We start from the raw sequence: 17,603 nt of genomic DNA on the forward strand, positions 1-17,603 counted from the left end.
CTTGGACCCAGTAATGTACTGGGGCGTGCGCACTACCCTCTGTAGTACCGTGCGGTCAAAGGCAGTGATGCAACCAGTTAGGATGCTCTCAATGTCGCAAATCCTGGCTCTTCTCCTGTGCGGACGGTTTTGGGTATAAGCACATAATGGTGGGGATATGTGATTAGGTGGGAAGAGATTATCCTAGATCTGTTGTAAACGGCGGCGGGTTTAAGCCTACTGATGATGCGATATGCAGGAATACAAATATCAACAGCGCGTGCGCCACAAATAATGCAAGAGGCGAAGGCTTTTTTCACACGCCTGCGTGACTTCTAGAGTGTGACGCTGTAGCACCTCCTCTTACCCCTCCCTTTGTCCAGTTGACAGGATCCTTCTCAGGCAGGATTGGAAACCACTGACAGAGGTATGTCGAAATATAATACTGTTGCCTATTATGGGGCACTATTGTATCCCTGTTGTGATGGACATTGACCTCTTGGCTTAAATGTTAAGAGACGGCACGTGCATTCACCGTGAATTCAGAAGCAGCTCAGGAGGAGAGATGCTGATAGGCATGCAGCAATGCTAGCTAGCTAGCTGAACAAGGCCTCAAGTAGCTAATACCCGGCTTGAGGTCAACTAAGTGTGGCCAACAATTATTTGGATGTATTGAGTTTAGTTACTTTTTTCCTCTGCAAATTGATTAAAACCGCTAGCTATAACCACCGAATATGCAAGGTATGCAGTTGTCCCGTTGTCTACAAATTGCTTGCTAAACCCAGCAGCTAGCTAGTTATCAAGGAAACTTAAGATGTCCAAGCAGTGATGCTTGTGTCACCTTGTTTCATAATCCCTTAGGCATCATGTAGCCAGGTTGCCTGGAAACCCGACGATGAGTTGAATTCTATGTCGGCAGATATGAGCGTTTGAATCAGGAAAGTTCTCTCATCACCTCTAATTTACAAGCCAGAATGTCGAATAAAATTATATTTTAATTTACTTTACCGGTTGTCCGTGCGGTTGTTCCTTTTTCAGTTAGGAATGTAAGAAATAATTCCACAGGTACGCTGCAATTTAACTTTTTGAGTGACCCGACCAAATTCACATTGACATCTAGATAATTTCTTTCTCATTGAAATCTAGTCTAAGAAGCCGTAGATCTGTTCTATGTGCACTATTCATATGCTTCCCGTTAAGTTCCTTTTGCTTTTACGTTCGGTTTTGTAAATGAACTTCAAACAGCTGAAAATATATTTCACAGCGGTTTAGATGGTACAATAATTGTCTACGCAATTGAATTTCTCGATCCAGGAAATGGTGGAGCGATTTCTGCATATTGCACCCTTATATAAACGTCAAAGCGCAGCATGTGCACATGATGAAAATACATGCATGCATACACGCCCAGTTCATGCACTTATTTACATGGTTCTGCTTCAGGTGATAGAAATCTGAACGCACTAAGTCAAAAGGACCAACGGCAGAGCAATCGGCTGTTTAAAGGTGCAATATGCAGAAATCGCCATTTCCTGGTTGCTACAATTCTAATAGTTAGGCTAATTTCAGTATGACAAAACAAGCAATGTTTAGAGAATAGTTCTAGGGATGAGCGATATATCGGTGGACATATGTCAACATCTGTATCTGCCCGATGTCTAGTTTAACACCTATGTTAAAAACCCATGTCAAATGCTACACAGCATTCCTAACCTAGCCCACAATGTCTGCTGTGTGGATTGAGCAGTCATTTGAAAGAGTAATAACATTTCAGTGAGACAACTCAAAGGTGAAATCCATTAAAGCCAAGATAATGGAATTCATTGCCCTTGACAATCAACCGTTCTATGCCGTGGGTGATGTTGACTTTCGCCTACTGGTCGAGCACTGGTACACACTACCAAGTGCGCTGTTTTTCAGATGTTGCTTTACCGGAGTTACACAGTAATAGCGTTACTGCTATTAGCTTCACAACATACATTCTATGGAACGCCGTTTGGGTCTTTACATGTCAAAAAATATACATTAGCACTGTTAAAGCTGTACAAAAGTCTGCAAACACCGGCCATGAACGATGTGTTTACAATACTGCGTTGGTAATGAAGCATCATTTGTTTGACCGCAACTTCTGGGGTAGCTAGCTTTAGCTTGATACCTAACTAGCACCAATACAACCAGCCTGAAAACAATGACCAGTAGAAACTGATGTCATTTTCATTATTCTTAGCAATGATTTAGGAATCCTTGTAAGTATTAGCTAGGTTGTTTGCCTATTGAAATTGAACTTCATGAAAATAAATAGCTAACCGGCTTGCTTCGTCCATGTGTGTGTGTTAACTATTTAACTTTACAAAAATGCTTAAAAGGCCGCTAAAATTGAAATATCGGGTATTGGTGTCTGGTTTTTGAGCAAGGAAAGTATTGGATATCGCTATCAACCAAAAATGTCATATCGATGCATCACTAGTGTCAATGCTGTGTCACTAGTGTCGTGTGTGTGTGTGTGTGTGAGAGATCGGAGATGTGTGTAATGTATGTGTTCTGGAATGCTTGACACTTCCTGTCCCCTTCCCAGTGTTCCCCTCTGAGCATGTGCCTGTTGGTCACTAGAGATTATAGTTAATTTTATGGGCTTGTGGAGGCTCGTATTATTTAACTTCAAAGTGTGATGAAATAAGGGTTGTGTAATGCTTGATGTTGGGTGTCACTAAATCATGCATTTATGTACCACAGGGAGAACAAAGGTACATTATTTTTATTTTATTTAACTAGGCAAGTCCGTTAAGAACAAATTCTTATTTACAATGACTGCCTACCGGGGAACAGTGGATTAACTGCCTTGCTCCGGGGCAGAACGACAGATTTTTACCTTGTCAAGGTGTGGTGATTTGAATGGTGTTTGAAGGATTTCTAAAAAATTATATTGAACCTTTTATTTAACTATGCAAGTCAATTAAGAACAAATTCTTATTTACAATGACAGTCTACACCGGCCAAACCCGGACGATGCTGGGCCAATTGTGTGCCGCCCTATGGGACTCCCAATCACGGACGGTTGTGAAACAGCCTGGATTTGAACCAGGGTGCCTGTAGTGACGACTCTAGCAGTGACATGCAGTGCCTTAGACCGCTGCCCACTCGGGAGCCCTGAAGTTGTGGCTGTAGGCTGTGTGGCACACGCTGATGTACAAAATAGGTCTTTGGGTTATACTCTATTTGCAAATTAGCATTGTGCACACATGGGTAGAGGACAAGTGTGCAGTTTAAGCCTTGTCTTGGACTAAAAAGCAAGATCAATGGAGAATGTCAATTGACAATGCTTTTAATTCCAGGATTAGGCTTATTCTTTGTCTGTTAAACCACCCAATAATCTGCCAGTGTCTTTTTTGCAATCTGCAACAAGCAGGTGTTATCTTATGTTATTTAACATGGAAATCTCTGCCCACTTGTTCTTACATAGTGGAGGTCGTCAAATAATAAAACCAATCTAATCTGCAATTTAGAAATCACTTGACTATTATTAAGATGGCCCAGTCCAGTGTATTCATTTTGACTGTTATGAAATCTCTATCCCGGCAAGTGTTATTTTTCTGATGAGTCAGAGCAAATGGGTGAGTCCGTCCAGGCACGGGTGTGCGCATGCCTGTCTGCGTTCCCAATCGGCCCACCCTATCCATCAATGACCCCCTCCATCCATCCCCTTCTCTCCCACGTCCTCCACCAGCAGTGTTCTCTCCCCAGCCTTCCTTGGTGTATCACTGAAGGACCAGCACACTACTAGTTCTTTATGTCATTGGCGTTGCACAGAGGTTTGTGCCAAATATTTTATAACTAAACCAAGATCGACCACAGCCCGTCCTTTCAAAAGGGAACAAATTAGCCATAGTGGGCAGAACAGCTGTTTCACATTTATACATCCTTTGAAATATCTGTCTCATTGCTCTGTGTTTGTGCTTTAGTCAAACACAAAGCTCTCAAATTGTATTATTATTTTTAAACAGATAATGGCCGTTCCTCCAACCTATGTTGACCTTGGCAAGTCCGCAAAGGATGTCTTCACCAAGGGATACGGTGAGCACCTCAGTACTTCCTACTCATTATCCATCTACTCAGCCTTGGCTCCTGTCCTGCAGAGAATGAGGAATGGACTTCAGCCTAGCCTAGTTTTATATCTATTTGGTGAACCCTCTAGTTTAGACTGGCTGTCCTTGGGCAGTGTATTGACTGGGAGACACCGCTGCACAGAGACAGTGAGCCTCAGGCTGTACTATGGGGATTCCTTTGTAAATGGGCCTTGAATAGCCCTTGAGGTTAGCCATAGTACTTTCCTAGGCAAGGGTGGGACTGCCCAGTGGACCAGCACACTGATTCCGAGAGGGGGATGGGAAGCAAGCTGGGTTTGTGAACCGTGGCTGACGCCTGGTATGACAATGTACTCTCTAGCGTATAAACCACATCAAATCAATACACTCACCCGATCAGTCAATGTTATGTCATAGTTCTAATAGATGTGGTTCTAGGCTAGTATTTCTCAGGGATTTATTGAACGGTGGTTTATGTGTTCATGAGGTGGTAAAATAAGTCTCCATGAGACTGCATGTGTATTATGGAAATAATTAGAAGCCACGTGTTTACGGATTGCCAGGAATGTTAGTGAAAAGAATTGAACAGAACAGAAATGTATCATCAGTTTGAAGAGCACTCCTAGAAGGTTTTGTAATAACAACAGTTTGATTTAATTTTCTTCCATGACTCTCAGGTTTTGGTCTCATCAAGCTGGACTTGAAAACCAAGTCAGAGAATGGACTGGTGAGATCCACAGCAGAGTTGGTCCGATTACCCCTTGGAGCCAAAAGAGGCACTTGACTCAGTGCTATAAATTAAGTAGTTATCTAAGTAGTCTGTCATCATACAACTTAGAGGCCCTCTAGTTATCTTGCTCATTGACAACTGTGAAAGACCTCTGATTGTCAGCTTCACTTTAGATTATTTCACTAGTTGCTAAGGAAAACAAACTATAACATATTATACTCAAATATAATCAAACACATAGTCTACACACGGATCATTTTTGGCCCATGTGATCCTCAACAATCTAAATCCTCACTGCTTTATAGCATGATCACATCTCACCTTTGACCTCTGTTTGACTCCAATCCCAGGAGTTCACCAGCACAGGCTCTGCCAACACGGAGACCAGCAAAGTGGCTGGCACCCTGGAGACCAAGTACAAGTGGGCGGAGCATGGGCTGACCTTCACTGAGAAGTGGAACACTGACAACACTCTGGGCACAGAGATCACTCTGGAGGACCAGGTCAGGATCAGGTGTTCTTTAGATCAGGTTGCAATGTACTCAACTCCGTTTTCTTCAATCAGCAATTGTTAGAAGGGGGCTATAAACCAGGGAGTAATCCCATCACAGGGATGTTAATTGGGGAGGATGGGATCATGGTAATGACTGAGCGGAATCATTAGAATGGTATCAAATGCATCAAACAGGTGTTTGATGCCATTCCATTTGTCCCATTCCGGACATTATTATGAGCCTTCCTCCCCTCAGCAGCCTCCACTGAATCCCATAGTGTAAATATAAGAAAGACCAGCACTCACTGACTTGTTGCAGTTTCATTGATTTATTATATATTTTATGTAAGGGGTGGGAAATTCCAGTCCTCGAGGGCCTGATTGGTGTCACAGTTTTGCTCCAGCTAACACACCTGACTCCAATAATCACCTAATCATGATCTTCGGTTTAGAATGGAATTTGATTAATAAGCTGTGTTTGGTAGGGATGTTGACACCAATCAGGCCCTCCAGGACTGGAGTTGCCCACCCATTTTATGGCAATAGGCATAGGCCTATATTTACATAACTTCACATGTTTAATCTGGTGTGTGGGAGTATCAGTTCCCTATGGACCCCGCCACCCTGTTAAGTGGTGAAATGCTCATAGCAATATACCTTTTAATTACACAACCATGCTTTCTTAATCATTCTTTCCAACTGTCTCAGAAATTCATTTTTAAGGTCATGAACAGTCAATGTTTTTCCTGAAATTGGATGAAACCACATCAAAGTATGACAAATGACTTGCTTCTACATTGATAAAGTTTGATCATAAAGTTATTGGTCCCCTCCCCTGTGTCAAACACTTGGATTCAGGAGGGGATTATTAAGAGGATAAGGTGACATCACCCTAAATCTCATTTTAATACACCAATGGTAAAATCATATTCTCATACCACATTTAAATAAGTAACGCCTTGTAACCAACATTGAAGAAGGGGTGTGTTTTTATGTAGCTAGATAGCGACTCTACTGGTGCCCAAATTTGACTAAGGTGTCAGCTAATATAATTAAACGTTTTCCCTATTCATCTATGGCAAAGATACTTATGTTTCCCCTTTCATCTGTGTCTGGTGTTAGCTAGTTACTGGCTAGCTAGGTCTTCATCTGTGTCTGGTGTTAGCTAGTTACTGGCTAGCTAGGTCTTCATCTGTGTCTGGTGTTAGCTAGTTACTGATTAGCTAGGTCTTCATCTGTGTCTGGTGTTAGCTAGTTACTGATTAGCTAGGTCTTCATCTGTGTCTGGTGTTAGCTAGTTACTGGCTAGCTAGGTCTTCATCTGTGTCTGGTGTTAGCTAGTTACTGGCTAGCTAGGTCTTCATCTGTGTCTGGTGTTAGCTAGTTACTGGCTTAGCTAGGTCTTCATCTGTGTCTGGTGTTAGCTAGTTACTGGCTAGCTAGGTCTTCATCTGTGTCTGGTGTTAGCTAGTTACTGGCTAGCTCTTCATCTGTGTCTGGTGTTAGCTAGTTACTGGCTAGCTAGGTCTTCATCTGTGTCTGGTGTTAGCTAGTTACTGGCTAGCTAGGTCTTCATCCGTGTCTGGTGTTAGCTAGTTACTGGCTAGCTAGGTCTTCATCTGTGTCTGGTGTTAGCTAGTTACTGGCTAGCTAGGTCTTCATCTGTGTCTGGTGTTAGCTAGTTACTGGCTAGCTAGGTCTTCATCTGTGTCTGGTGTTAGCTAGTTACTGGCTAGCTAGGTCTTCATCTGTGTCTGGTGTTAGCTAGTTACTGGCTAGCTAGGGTCTTCATCTGACACAGTATTCATGTCAACACATCTGGCAGAGCTGCTGTGAACCTCATCACAAGATACATGCCAAACGCTCAATGTATAAAAAATAACACCATTGATGCAATTTCAATGTTGTTTGAGTTGCTTTGTGTATCACCAAATTTGCTTGAGATGATTTTACTGCAACACTGCTTACTGCGTCCAAGTTGCTTGACATGGGTGTTTCAAAGAGCTGTCAGTCAAGGTGAGCTCATGAATATAAGCTCCATGCCCACTTAGCCTGTCTTTTCAAACTTCCTGGTAGTTAACTCTCTCTCTCATGGCTTTCTCCATTTTTTTGCATTTCTATCCAAAACAAATATTATGGGTGATCTTTTAGTCATTCAAAAGGCTATTTTACATGGGAATCAGAATGACTGTTTGAGACCTTTTATTTTTTAAGGGTAACTCTCAACCCCAATATCACTATTTGTCCAACCCCTTAAAAAATGCATTCAGGTGAAGTTGTGGGTAGGGGGAATTGCTCATAAATATACATTTTGGGGGTGGGTGACTAGTTGTACCTGAGCTCAACACTTTCTCGCTAAAGCATACTTACCTGAAGTCCAGTGATACGCTCTGATAATAAAATGATGTGCATCATGAGCAAATACGGCTCTGGACCTTTTAGCTCACAGTGGTATGCCACTGAGATTCTGACAGCTATTGCCACTGGCGGTATAAATTTGAATCCCTCATGGGGCACAATTTAAAAAAAAATTTGAAATGTTAACTCATGTTTATTGTGGTGTTGGGAAGAAAAATACAATTATCACCTTGACAATTACGATTAGGGGCTCAATCCAACCCACATTGCAGTATTTACGCAGTACCTCTTTTTCTAACGGTCAAATTAACTGTATAAAAACATACAACTACTACCAGGGCGAACCCTGGTAAGTGTGTGGGCACGGGATGACTATTGTAAATAAAGGATGAACAAATAAATAATCTGCTACATGTGGATTAGAACTTCCAGCCAGTGAAATATGAGTGACCTGTGTTTTAGAGGACTGCGCCGCCAATCAGTCATACAATTCGGGGAAAAATCTACTCGTTGATACGATGGTTGTAGCTACGAATATAAACATATATTCTCTTCATAGCCTACTTTTTTCTTTCCCCCATTTAAAGCACATAGATGTGTATGAAACAGTAAGCTAAAACCTTGAATTTAGGCAAGGAAGCGTCATGCTAAATATATTGGCACACTCCACTTACCAAGACCATTGCCAAATAAGGCATGCTTTTACAGTAAGCATTGAAGTGGTACCACCCAGCACATCTACAGTAGAAGGGAGTGCATTTCATACCAACCCCTCCCTTGAGGTGGTACCACCCAGCACATCTACAGTAGAAGGGAGTGTATTTCATACCAACCCCTCCCTTGAGGTGGTACCACCCAGCACATCTACAGTAGAAGGGAGTGTATTTCATACCATCCCCTCCCTTGAGGTGGTACCACCCAGCACATCTACAGCAGAAGGGAGTGTATTTCATACCAACCCCTCCCTTGAGGTGGTACCACTCAGCACATCTACAGTAGAAGGGAGTGTATTTCATACCAACCCCTCCCTTGAGGTGGTACCACCCAGCACATCTACAGTAGAAGGGAGTGTATTTCATACCAACCCCTCCCTTGAGGTGGTACCACCCAGCACATCTACAGTAGAAGGGAGTGTATTTCATACCAACCCCTCCCGGAAGGGAGTGTATTTCATACCAACCCCTCCCTTGTGGTACCACCCAGCACATCTACAGTAGAAGGGAGTGTATTTCATACCATCCCCTCCCTTGAGGTGGTACCACCCAGCACATCTACAGCAGAAGGGAGTGTATTTCATACCAACCCCTCCCTTGAGGTGGTACCACTCAGCACATCTACAGTAGAAGGGAGTGTATTTCATACCAACCCCTCCCTTGAGGTGGTACCACCCAGCACATCTACAGTAGAAGGGAGTGTATTTCATACCAACCCCTCCCTTGAGGTGGTACCACCCAGCACATCTACAGTAGAAGGGAGTGTATTTCATACCAACCCCTCCCGGAAGGGAGTGTATTTCATACCAACCCCTCCCTTGTGGTACCACCCAGCACATCTACAGTAGAAGGGAGTGTATTTCATACCAACCCCTCCCTTGAGGTGGTACCACCCAGCACATCTAGAAGGGAGTGCATTTCATACCAACCCCTCCCTTGAGGTGGTACCACCCAGCACATCTAGAAAGGGAGTGTATTTCATACCACCCCTCCCTTGAGGTGGTACCACCCAGCACATCTACAGTAGAAGGGAGTGTATTTCATACCAACCCCTCCCTTGTGGTACCACCCAGCACATCTACAGTAGAAGGGAGTGTATTTCATACCAACCCCTCCCTTGAGGTGGTACCACCCAGCACATCTACAGTAGAAGGGAGTGTATTTCATACCAACCCCTCCCTTGAGATGATATTAGGTGCCTCAACATCATGACTTCAATGGTAGAGTTGAACTGCTAGGAGCAAAAAGAGCTAGATTTACTATTAAAAGACCAAAATCACTTATGCAATGTACTGTCAAAATGAAGACTACTATAACTAAGCCTAAAACATCTGGTTTTGGATTATAATATTTTCTTCTTCATGAAAGTTACTCTTTAATTCTGATTCCTTCATGCTTTCCTCTCCATCTCTCTCTTTTTCTCCCCTCAGTTGGCCAAAGGGCTTAAATTGACGTTTGATTCCTCCTTCTCGCCAAACACTGGGTAAGAAATTACTATCCATTTAATTGCTTCACATTATTAATGAATTGAAATAAATGTCATCACACAATACATCACACATACATGATGAAAATGAATTTTCTGTTGAATATAGGTCATTGAATGTATCTTGCCATTCTGACACTGTATTACCTCACACTGACAAGTTCCTTCCTCCATCCCTCACCTCTCTGCTTTAGCAAGAAGAGTGGTAAGATCAAGACCGGCTATAAGAGGGAGCACATCAACCTGGGCTGTGATGTGGACTATGACATCAACGGCACGGCAGTGCACGGCGTGGCGGTGGTGGGCTACGAGGGCTGGCTGGCCGGCTACCAGGTGACCTTCGAGGCCGGGAAGAACAGGGTCACCCAGAGCAACTTTGCCGTGGGCTACAAGACCGACGAGTTCCAGCTCCACACGAATGTGTAAGTAGATGGAATTAAATTAATAGATACGGAAATGTGGTTCAGGTAGGCCTCCGCGCTTCAGCAAACAATGGAAGTAAGACGGGTGCTCAACAACAACAACAATGACAGTAAGCCAGTAACGTGGGGCTTAACAACAATGACAGTAAGCCAGTGATCGGGCTTAACAACAATGACAGTAATCCAGTGATGGTGCTTAAGGACCCTGAACATGGTCTTTAGGGTCGATTTACAGTGATGAAGCATTTTGTTTATGTGACTCATTCAGGAGTAATACCCTCAACTGAGTGTTGCAAGCACCAAATCAAATGTTATTGGTCACGTGCACATATTTATCTATCAGACCTACCATCCTCCAACCAACCAAGCCTTTTAAAACACTAGTAAGTAAAATGTTGTTTCCAGCTCTTTGAGAACTGACCTTGTCTGGACAATAGCAACTCTAAGCACTCTGTCTGGCCCCCTCAGATGCAGACTGGCAGTTATTTTAGTCCCACTGTATCCCACGGTGATGGGATTTGTGAAAGGGCTTTGTCAGAAGAGGAAGGTGGATAGTATAGTAAGCTAACCTCCTGCTGTGACCTGTCCTCCCAGTCATGATCACTTGTTTTGACAAGGTCAATTAGCTCTGAGACGTTGCTCTTTAATCCTTTGACAGCTCATCCTTGATATATACAGGTAACTGCCAAAATAAAGGAAACGCCAATCTAAAGTGCCTTAACAGGGTGTTGGGCCAGAACAGCTTCTATCCTCCTTGGCATAGATTCTACAAGTGTCTGGAACTCTATTAGAGGGATGCAACACCATTCTTCCACAAGAAATTCCATAATTTGCTGTTTTGTTGATGGTGGTGGAAAACACTGTCTCAGGCGCCACTCCAGAATCTCCCATCAATGTTCATTTGGGTTGATATCTGGTGACTGAGATGGTCATGGCATATGGTTTACATTTTTTCATGCTCACCAAACCATTCAGTGACCACTCGTGCCCTGTGGATAGGCGTATTCTCATCCTATGGGGGGGCATAGGCATGGTAGCCAAAATAATGGCCAGATTTTGTTTTTATACATGACCCTAAGCATGATGGGATGTCAATTGATTAATTCAGAAACCACATCTCTGTGGAACCAACTGCTTTCAATGTACTTTGTAGCCCTCATTTACTCAGGTGTTTCCATTATTTTTGGCAGTTACATGTAGGTCTGCTGGTTAAGATTGTGACATTGATCGTCTGATTGCAATTCATGTGATAGGTAATTCATGTTTTTGTATAGATCATGGATACTCTGTAAAGCAGTATCTTAAAAAAAAAATGAAATGCACAAGGCCTTGCTATGTCTATTGGAATGGATTTGTTTTTTAAAATATATATATATATATATGCTAGTTCCCCCGCTAGTTCTGTATTCAAAGTATCACCCTCATAGTGATGAATAAGCTTGTTTTTCATAACAGAAATGATGGCACAGAGTTTGGTGGGTCCATCTACCAGAAGGTGAATGACCAGCTGGAGACAGCAGTTAACCTGGCCTGGACCGCTGGTAACAGCAACACTCGCTTTGGCATCGCAGCCAAGTACCAGATCGATGCCGATGCAGCCTTCTCGGTAAGAGGCCACAAGCTAGCCCTCACTGGCTGAGACTTGACCTCTGCCTGGGGTCATGTTCTGGGCACGAGTAGAGAGCTGCTAGACTAATCGGTTTAACATTATTTATTGAAGCATTGTTGTATTTACGTACCTTTTTGATTGAATCCTAAATGTTGGTTTTTCATGACCACTTTCCTGTTTCTCCTACAGGCCAAAGTGAACAATTCTAGTCTTGTTGGCCTGGGATACACTCAGACTCTGAAGCCTGGTGAGTATATTTTTTACATTTATTATAAAACTGTTATTTGACCATTTTCCTCCATGCCAGAGACATCTTGATAAAACATGCAGTAAAAAGCAGTTGAAATGTCTTTCTGCTGTATATAGGGCAGAAAGGACAGAACAGCAGTACAGTGGTTGCTCCAGTAAGGTTTTGCGGTTATGCTGCGGTACTTAGAAGTAATTTCTCATTTAGTACAGTACCCTGCGTCACCACTTCATTTCTCCAGACCAGTGCAAGGGGGAGTTAGAGCACTGCTTATGCTTTTGGGTCCTACTGTGTCTCTAACTGACAATGAGTGGGTGACATAAACCTAAATAGAAACTAATAATTGTGCACAACTTCAGTATTACTTTCTGAAACTGTTGTTACACTAAGGTTTTTATTTTATTAGGATGATTTTGCTCTTACTGTAGTACTGTAGGCCACTCCCAACCGGTCACATTGTACAGCGCCTGAGTGGTGGAACGGTCTAAGACACTGTCTAGCAGTGCAAACTGTGTTGTTACAGATGCTGGTTCAATACCTGTGCCGGCCTCGACTGGGAGACCCATGAGATGACTGTAGGTTTTTGGTTTCTCTCCCTCTAAAAGCAGAAATAAATAATTCTAAGTAACAAACTGGCTTTATTTTTCAAATTAGTAACAGTCTCACCCCATGTTCAGGAATGGCCTTTTTCTCTCTCATTTTACGTTATTTGAAAACAAAATAATCTCCAAATAGTTTTTTTAACCAAAGCGATGATTATTAATTTAGAATTATATAAAAGCCCCTTGGATATTCTCACAGATATATTATTAAACCTGTTATTAGCAGGACAATATATATATTGGTCATATGGGTCATGGCTCCCGAGTGTCACACAATGGGATTTCCTTGCAGTTCTCCAGCTGTATCCACTATTATGTATCACATCCGACCGTGATTAGGAGTCCCATAGGGCGGCGCACAAATGGCCCAGTGTTTCTCTCCCTCTAAAAACAGAAATAAAATGTTTTGGCCTTTACAAATATTATTTTGGCCTTTTATTCAGATTACAATCATTCACTTTAGTATTTTTTTAAGGAAATAATCTCAAATATCGTTATATTATCCCTTACATATTACCATTAATGAGTGACTCACTCATTCATGACTTTGGATCAAAATAAATAAATTTAACCATTCATTCTGATAGTCTTTAATAAAGAAATGTTTTGGTTATCCTGACCTGGACACCATGTACAGTATTATAATATCCCATTATGGGCTATTAGCAAGACAATATACCTTTACCAGCACCTCTCTGTATTTATACTTTGTGGATGGGGGCTCCCCAGTGGCGCAGCTGTCTAAGTCACCCCAATGCAAAATGCGTTGCTACAGATGCAGGTTTGATACCCGCGCCGGCTGCCACTGGCAGACCCATGAGGCGGCTTTTGGTTTTAATTTAGAATCCTCCAATCCTCTATTATTGGCAGAGAGTCACGTTATATTTTTCGATATACTGTAGGCCTACCATAGGTGACATGAGTGTCACTAGTGTTGAGTAATGTGCTGTTAAAAGTGGTGTAGATCTTATTTATTTAAAGAACATATTGCACCTGTACTTAGCCTATCTGTAAATAGCCTTTCTATCCACCTACCTACCTCATCTTCATACTGGTATTTATTTATTTATTTTGCTCCTTTGCACCCCAGTATCTCTACCTGCACATTCATCTTCTGCCGATCTACCATTCCAGTGTTTAATTGTTATATTGTAATTACTTCGCCACCATGGCCTATTTATTTCCTTAACTTACCTCATTTGCACTCACTGTATACAGACTTTGTTTTCTTTTGTTCTACTGTATTATTGACTATGTTTGTTTATTCCATGTGTAACTCTGTGTTGTTGTATGCGTCGAATTGCTACGCTTTATCTTGGCCAGGTCGCAGTGGCAAATGAGAACTTGTTCTCAACTAGCCTAGCTGGTTAAATAAAGGTGAAATAAATCAAATAAATAAAGTTAGAAGCAATAGTTGAAGCAATGGCCTACAACAATTTTTAGCACCGTTTCGTGCTGCTCTGAAACAAGCATGGGGACTGGTCTTGATAAATCAATGCAATTTTTATTTTGACTGAATCTCTGTTTGGGTATTGGATAGACTACAATTATGGTGTAGAAATGCTATGCTCTTAGTGTAACCTTTTATTTAACTAGGCAAGTCAGTTAAGAACAAATTCTTATTTACAAGGACAGCCTACTTATTCCTCCCCGTCGGGGAATTGAACCCCGGTCTCCTGTGTGCCCGCACGACACGGCGATTCTTTGACTAAATAGCCCAGTACTGTAGCCTACTCCCGACCGTCACTTTGTACAGCGCCATATTTTCCGTTCCATCCTAATGGAAAGCAAGAGTGTTTTTCATTTTTCTTGGAATAGGAACACAATAATATTCATCAAATTAATCCCAAACTCTAAAAGTAATTGGAAAGGTACAGTTGAAGTCGGAAGTTTTACATACACCTTAGCCGAATACATTTAATCCTAGTAAAGATTCGCTGTCTTAGGTCAGTTAGGATCACCACTTCATTTTAAGAATGTGAAATGTCAGAATAATAGTAGAGAATGATTTCTTTCAGCTTTTATTTCTTTCGTCACATTCTCAGTGGGTCAGAAGTTTACATACACTCAATTAGTATTTGGTAGCATTGCCTTTAAATTGTTTAACTTGGGTCAAATGTTTCGGATAGCCTTCCACAAGCTTCCCACAATAGGTTGGGTGCGTTTTGGCCCATTCCTCCTGACAGAGCTGGTGTAACTGAGTTAAGTTTGTAGGCCTCCTTGCTTGCGCATGCTTTTTCAGTTCTGCCCACAAATTTTCTATGGTGTTGAGTTCAGGGCTTTGTGATGGCCACTCCAATACCTTTTACTTTGTCCTTAAACCATTTTGCCACAACTTTGGAAAAATTACTTGTGTCATGCACAAAGTAGATGTCCTAACGGACTTGCCAAAACTATAGTTTGTTAACAAGAAATTTGTGGAGTGGTTGAAAACCGAGTTTTAATGACGCCAACCTAAGTGTATGTAAACTTCTGACTTCAACTGTAGATACATGTGATTTGTGACATTGTGGTTACAATAAATAATGTATAAAGATGAAGATGCTGTGTTTTTATTTACAGCAGTGATGGACAGTTGGTGGCATTTTGAAAACTGGTTTTCAAACACTTGTAGCCTGATTAGCAGGACAATATACATTTTACCAACACCTCTCTGTATTTTCATACTTCGTGGATGGGGGCTCCCGCAGTGCAACATGCATTGCCACAGATGCAGGTTTGATACCCGTGCCGGCTGCCACCGGGAGACCCACGAGGCGGCTTTTGGTTTTAATTTAGAATCCTCCAATCCTCTATATGTAATTATTGGCGGAGAGTCACGTTATACTGTAGGCCTACCGTAGGCGACATGTGTTGAGTAATGTGATGCAGGTCTTATTTATTTAAAGAGCATATTGAAGTTTGAAGCAATAGCCTACAACTATTTTAGCACTGTTTCGTGCTGCTCTGAAACAAGCATGGGGACTGGTCTTGATAAATTAATGCGATTTTTATTTTCACTGAATCTCCATTTGGGTATTGGTTAGACTACAATTAGGGTGTAGAAATGTTATGCTCTTAGTGTAACATTTTATTTAACTAGGCTAGTCAGTTAAGAACAAATTCTTATTTACAAGGACAGCCTACTCCTTCCTCCCCGTCGGGGAATTGAACCCCGGTCTCCTGTATGCCCGCACGACACGGCGATTCTTTAGCTAAATAGCCCAGTACTGTAGCCTACTCCCAACCGTCACGTTGTATAGCGCTGTATTTTCCGTTCCATCCTAAAGGAAACCCAGAGGGTTTTTCTTGGAATTGAAACACCATAATATTAATCAAGCAAAATGTCTTAATCAGTCCCATATACTATGTTCTTCCAAAAAAGGTTTTACATTCTCTAGTACAGCCACTATTGAAGGCTATCAAAGGCTTCTTAAAGATGCCCTCTGGTGGTCAAACTAGCACTAACTACCATTAATGGTTGGCACTTAATTAATTTGCCGTAGAATTCTGCGGCACCACGCAAGCTGTGCTGCAGTACGCTACAACATTTTAAAGGACGAACCACTGTAGGCACTTGACCTCCTCAGCCAGTCAATGAGCCCTGATCTTGTCACTTGTAACTCCTGCCAAAGTCCCCTTGCTGATGCCTTGTCTTTCTGTCTGCAGGAATTAAGCTGACCCTCTCTGCTCTCCTGGATGGGAAAAACATTAACGCTGGTGGGCACAAGCTCGGTCTTGGACTCGAGTTTGAGGCATAAGGCATGGAACGCAACAACACATATTTTATTGAAATAGCTATCCTCACAACCTTGTTTCCCTTACAGTAGATGTGCTATGGTTGAGGTGAGGCGGCATACAAGGTCAAATCACGCTACAGTTGATATGCTACTTTTACAGGACCACTCCAGATAAATTATTTTGGAATACAGGGCCCAGTTTAGAATAAAACTATAACAAGTTTAAGGTAGAGTCTGCAAAATGTTAAAATGGGAAAGCTCTGTTGTGCATTTGTATTTCACTACAATCATGTAAACACTTTAATTTTATCTTTGTTTCAATAAGGATAAGAGAAAATAAGATACTTTGGTCAAAAGGGCTTTGCAGGAGTTAGTACAGTTTACTTTCTGTCCACAAGGTGGGGCTGTTGCACGACATTCCTTGGCGAAGGTGATCTATTCCTCTGTACTGGAGTTCTCTCATTGTAAACTGACAAAGAAGGGAAGTATCTAAGATGTATTATTATGGGTTCGTGGTTTTTCACTTAAGCAGTAGTAGCTCTGAGGCACTAAAACCCTGTTGTGTACATCCAGGATTCATTCCAAATGGCACTGTTCCCTATATAGGGAACTACATTTTAGGGAATAGGATGCTATTTGGGACAGATTCATTTTTTTGTTTCACTTGTCTTTCTGTGCAGTTGGTGTGAATTGTCTTTTGTTACATTGGTCAAATAGAGCAAAAATACTATAATTCAATACTTGACCCACCTGTGATGTTTAAGACAAACCTGTCAATTGTTCCTAAAAAGAACAGGGAAGGTAACATGTCCTGCACACTATTCAACATCCCTCTTAATACACATGCTTTGGTGAAAAGAGATGAATGGTAGTCTTCCGATGATTGTGTTGGAACAGACCAACTGCACCTGACAGTGTTAAATAAATACCAACAACATCTTGAGTATGCCTCTGTGCTTTTTTTCACCCATAATAATGATTATGAAAATAAATGCCTTGGATTTGCTTTAGTGCTATATTCTCATATCTACCACAGATTGCTAAGTCGTACTGAAATTTGTCCCCCAAAACATGATCAGTGTCATTTTTCCCGTGATGTCAAGCAAAGAGGCACTGAGTTTGAAGGTAGGCCTTGAAATACATCCACAGGTACACATCCAATT

The 17,603-nt window shown here is 41.8% G+C and overlaps 1 protein-coding gene across 1 annotated transcript; it reads left to right on the forward strand.

Annotated features, from left to right (window-relative positions):
• Positions 1 to 251: 251 nt before the first annotated feature.
• On the forward strand, positions 252 to 17,383 carry LOC112228201 (voltage-dependent anion-selective channel protein 1). The gene is made up of 9 exons (XM_024393307.2): positions 252 to 406; positions 3,981 to 4,050; positions 4,739 to 4,788; positions 5,142 to 5,294; positions 9,786 to 9,838; positions 10,036 to 10,263; positions 11,719 to 11,869; positions 12,062 to 12,119; positions 16,370 to 17,383. Exons 2-9 carry the CDS (start codon positions 3,984 to 3,986, stop codon positions 16,459 to 16,461), a joined length of 852 nt encoding a protein of 283 aa, XP_024249075.1. The 5' UTR covers positions 252 to 406; positions 3,981 to 3,983; the 3' UTR covers positions 16,462 to 17,383.
• The last annotated feature ends 220 nt before the right edge of the window (positions 17,384 to 17,603 follow it).

Source organism: Oncorhynchus tshawytscha, linkage group LG30 (assembly GCF_018296145.1).
Source record: "Oncorhynchus tshawytscha isolate Ot180627B linkage group LG30, Otsh_v2.0, whole genome shotgun sequence".
Taxonomy (NCBI): Eukaryota; Metazoa; Chordata; class Actinopteri; order Salmoniformes; family Salmonidae; genus Oncorhynchus; species Oncorhynchus tshawytscha.

What these genes read in the sequence shown, in the direction of transcription:
- LOC112228201 (XM_024393307.2), top strand. Translation starts at nt 3,984, where the DNA reads ATGGCCGTTCCTCCAACCTATGTTGACCTTGGCAAGTCCGCAAAGGAT. An exon ending in TTCCAGCTCCACACGAATGT is followed by an intron (nt 10,264 to 11,718) that starts GTAAGTAGATGG and finishes TTTTCATAACAG; the next exon opens with AAATGATGGCACAGAGTTTG. An exon ending in CACTCAGACTCTGAAGCCTG is followed by an intron (nt 12,120 to 16,369) that starts GTGAGTATATTT and finishes TTCTGTCTGCAG; the next exon opens with GAATTAAGCTGACCCTCTCT.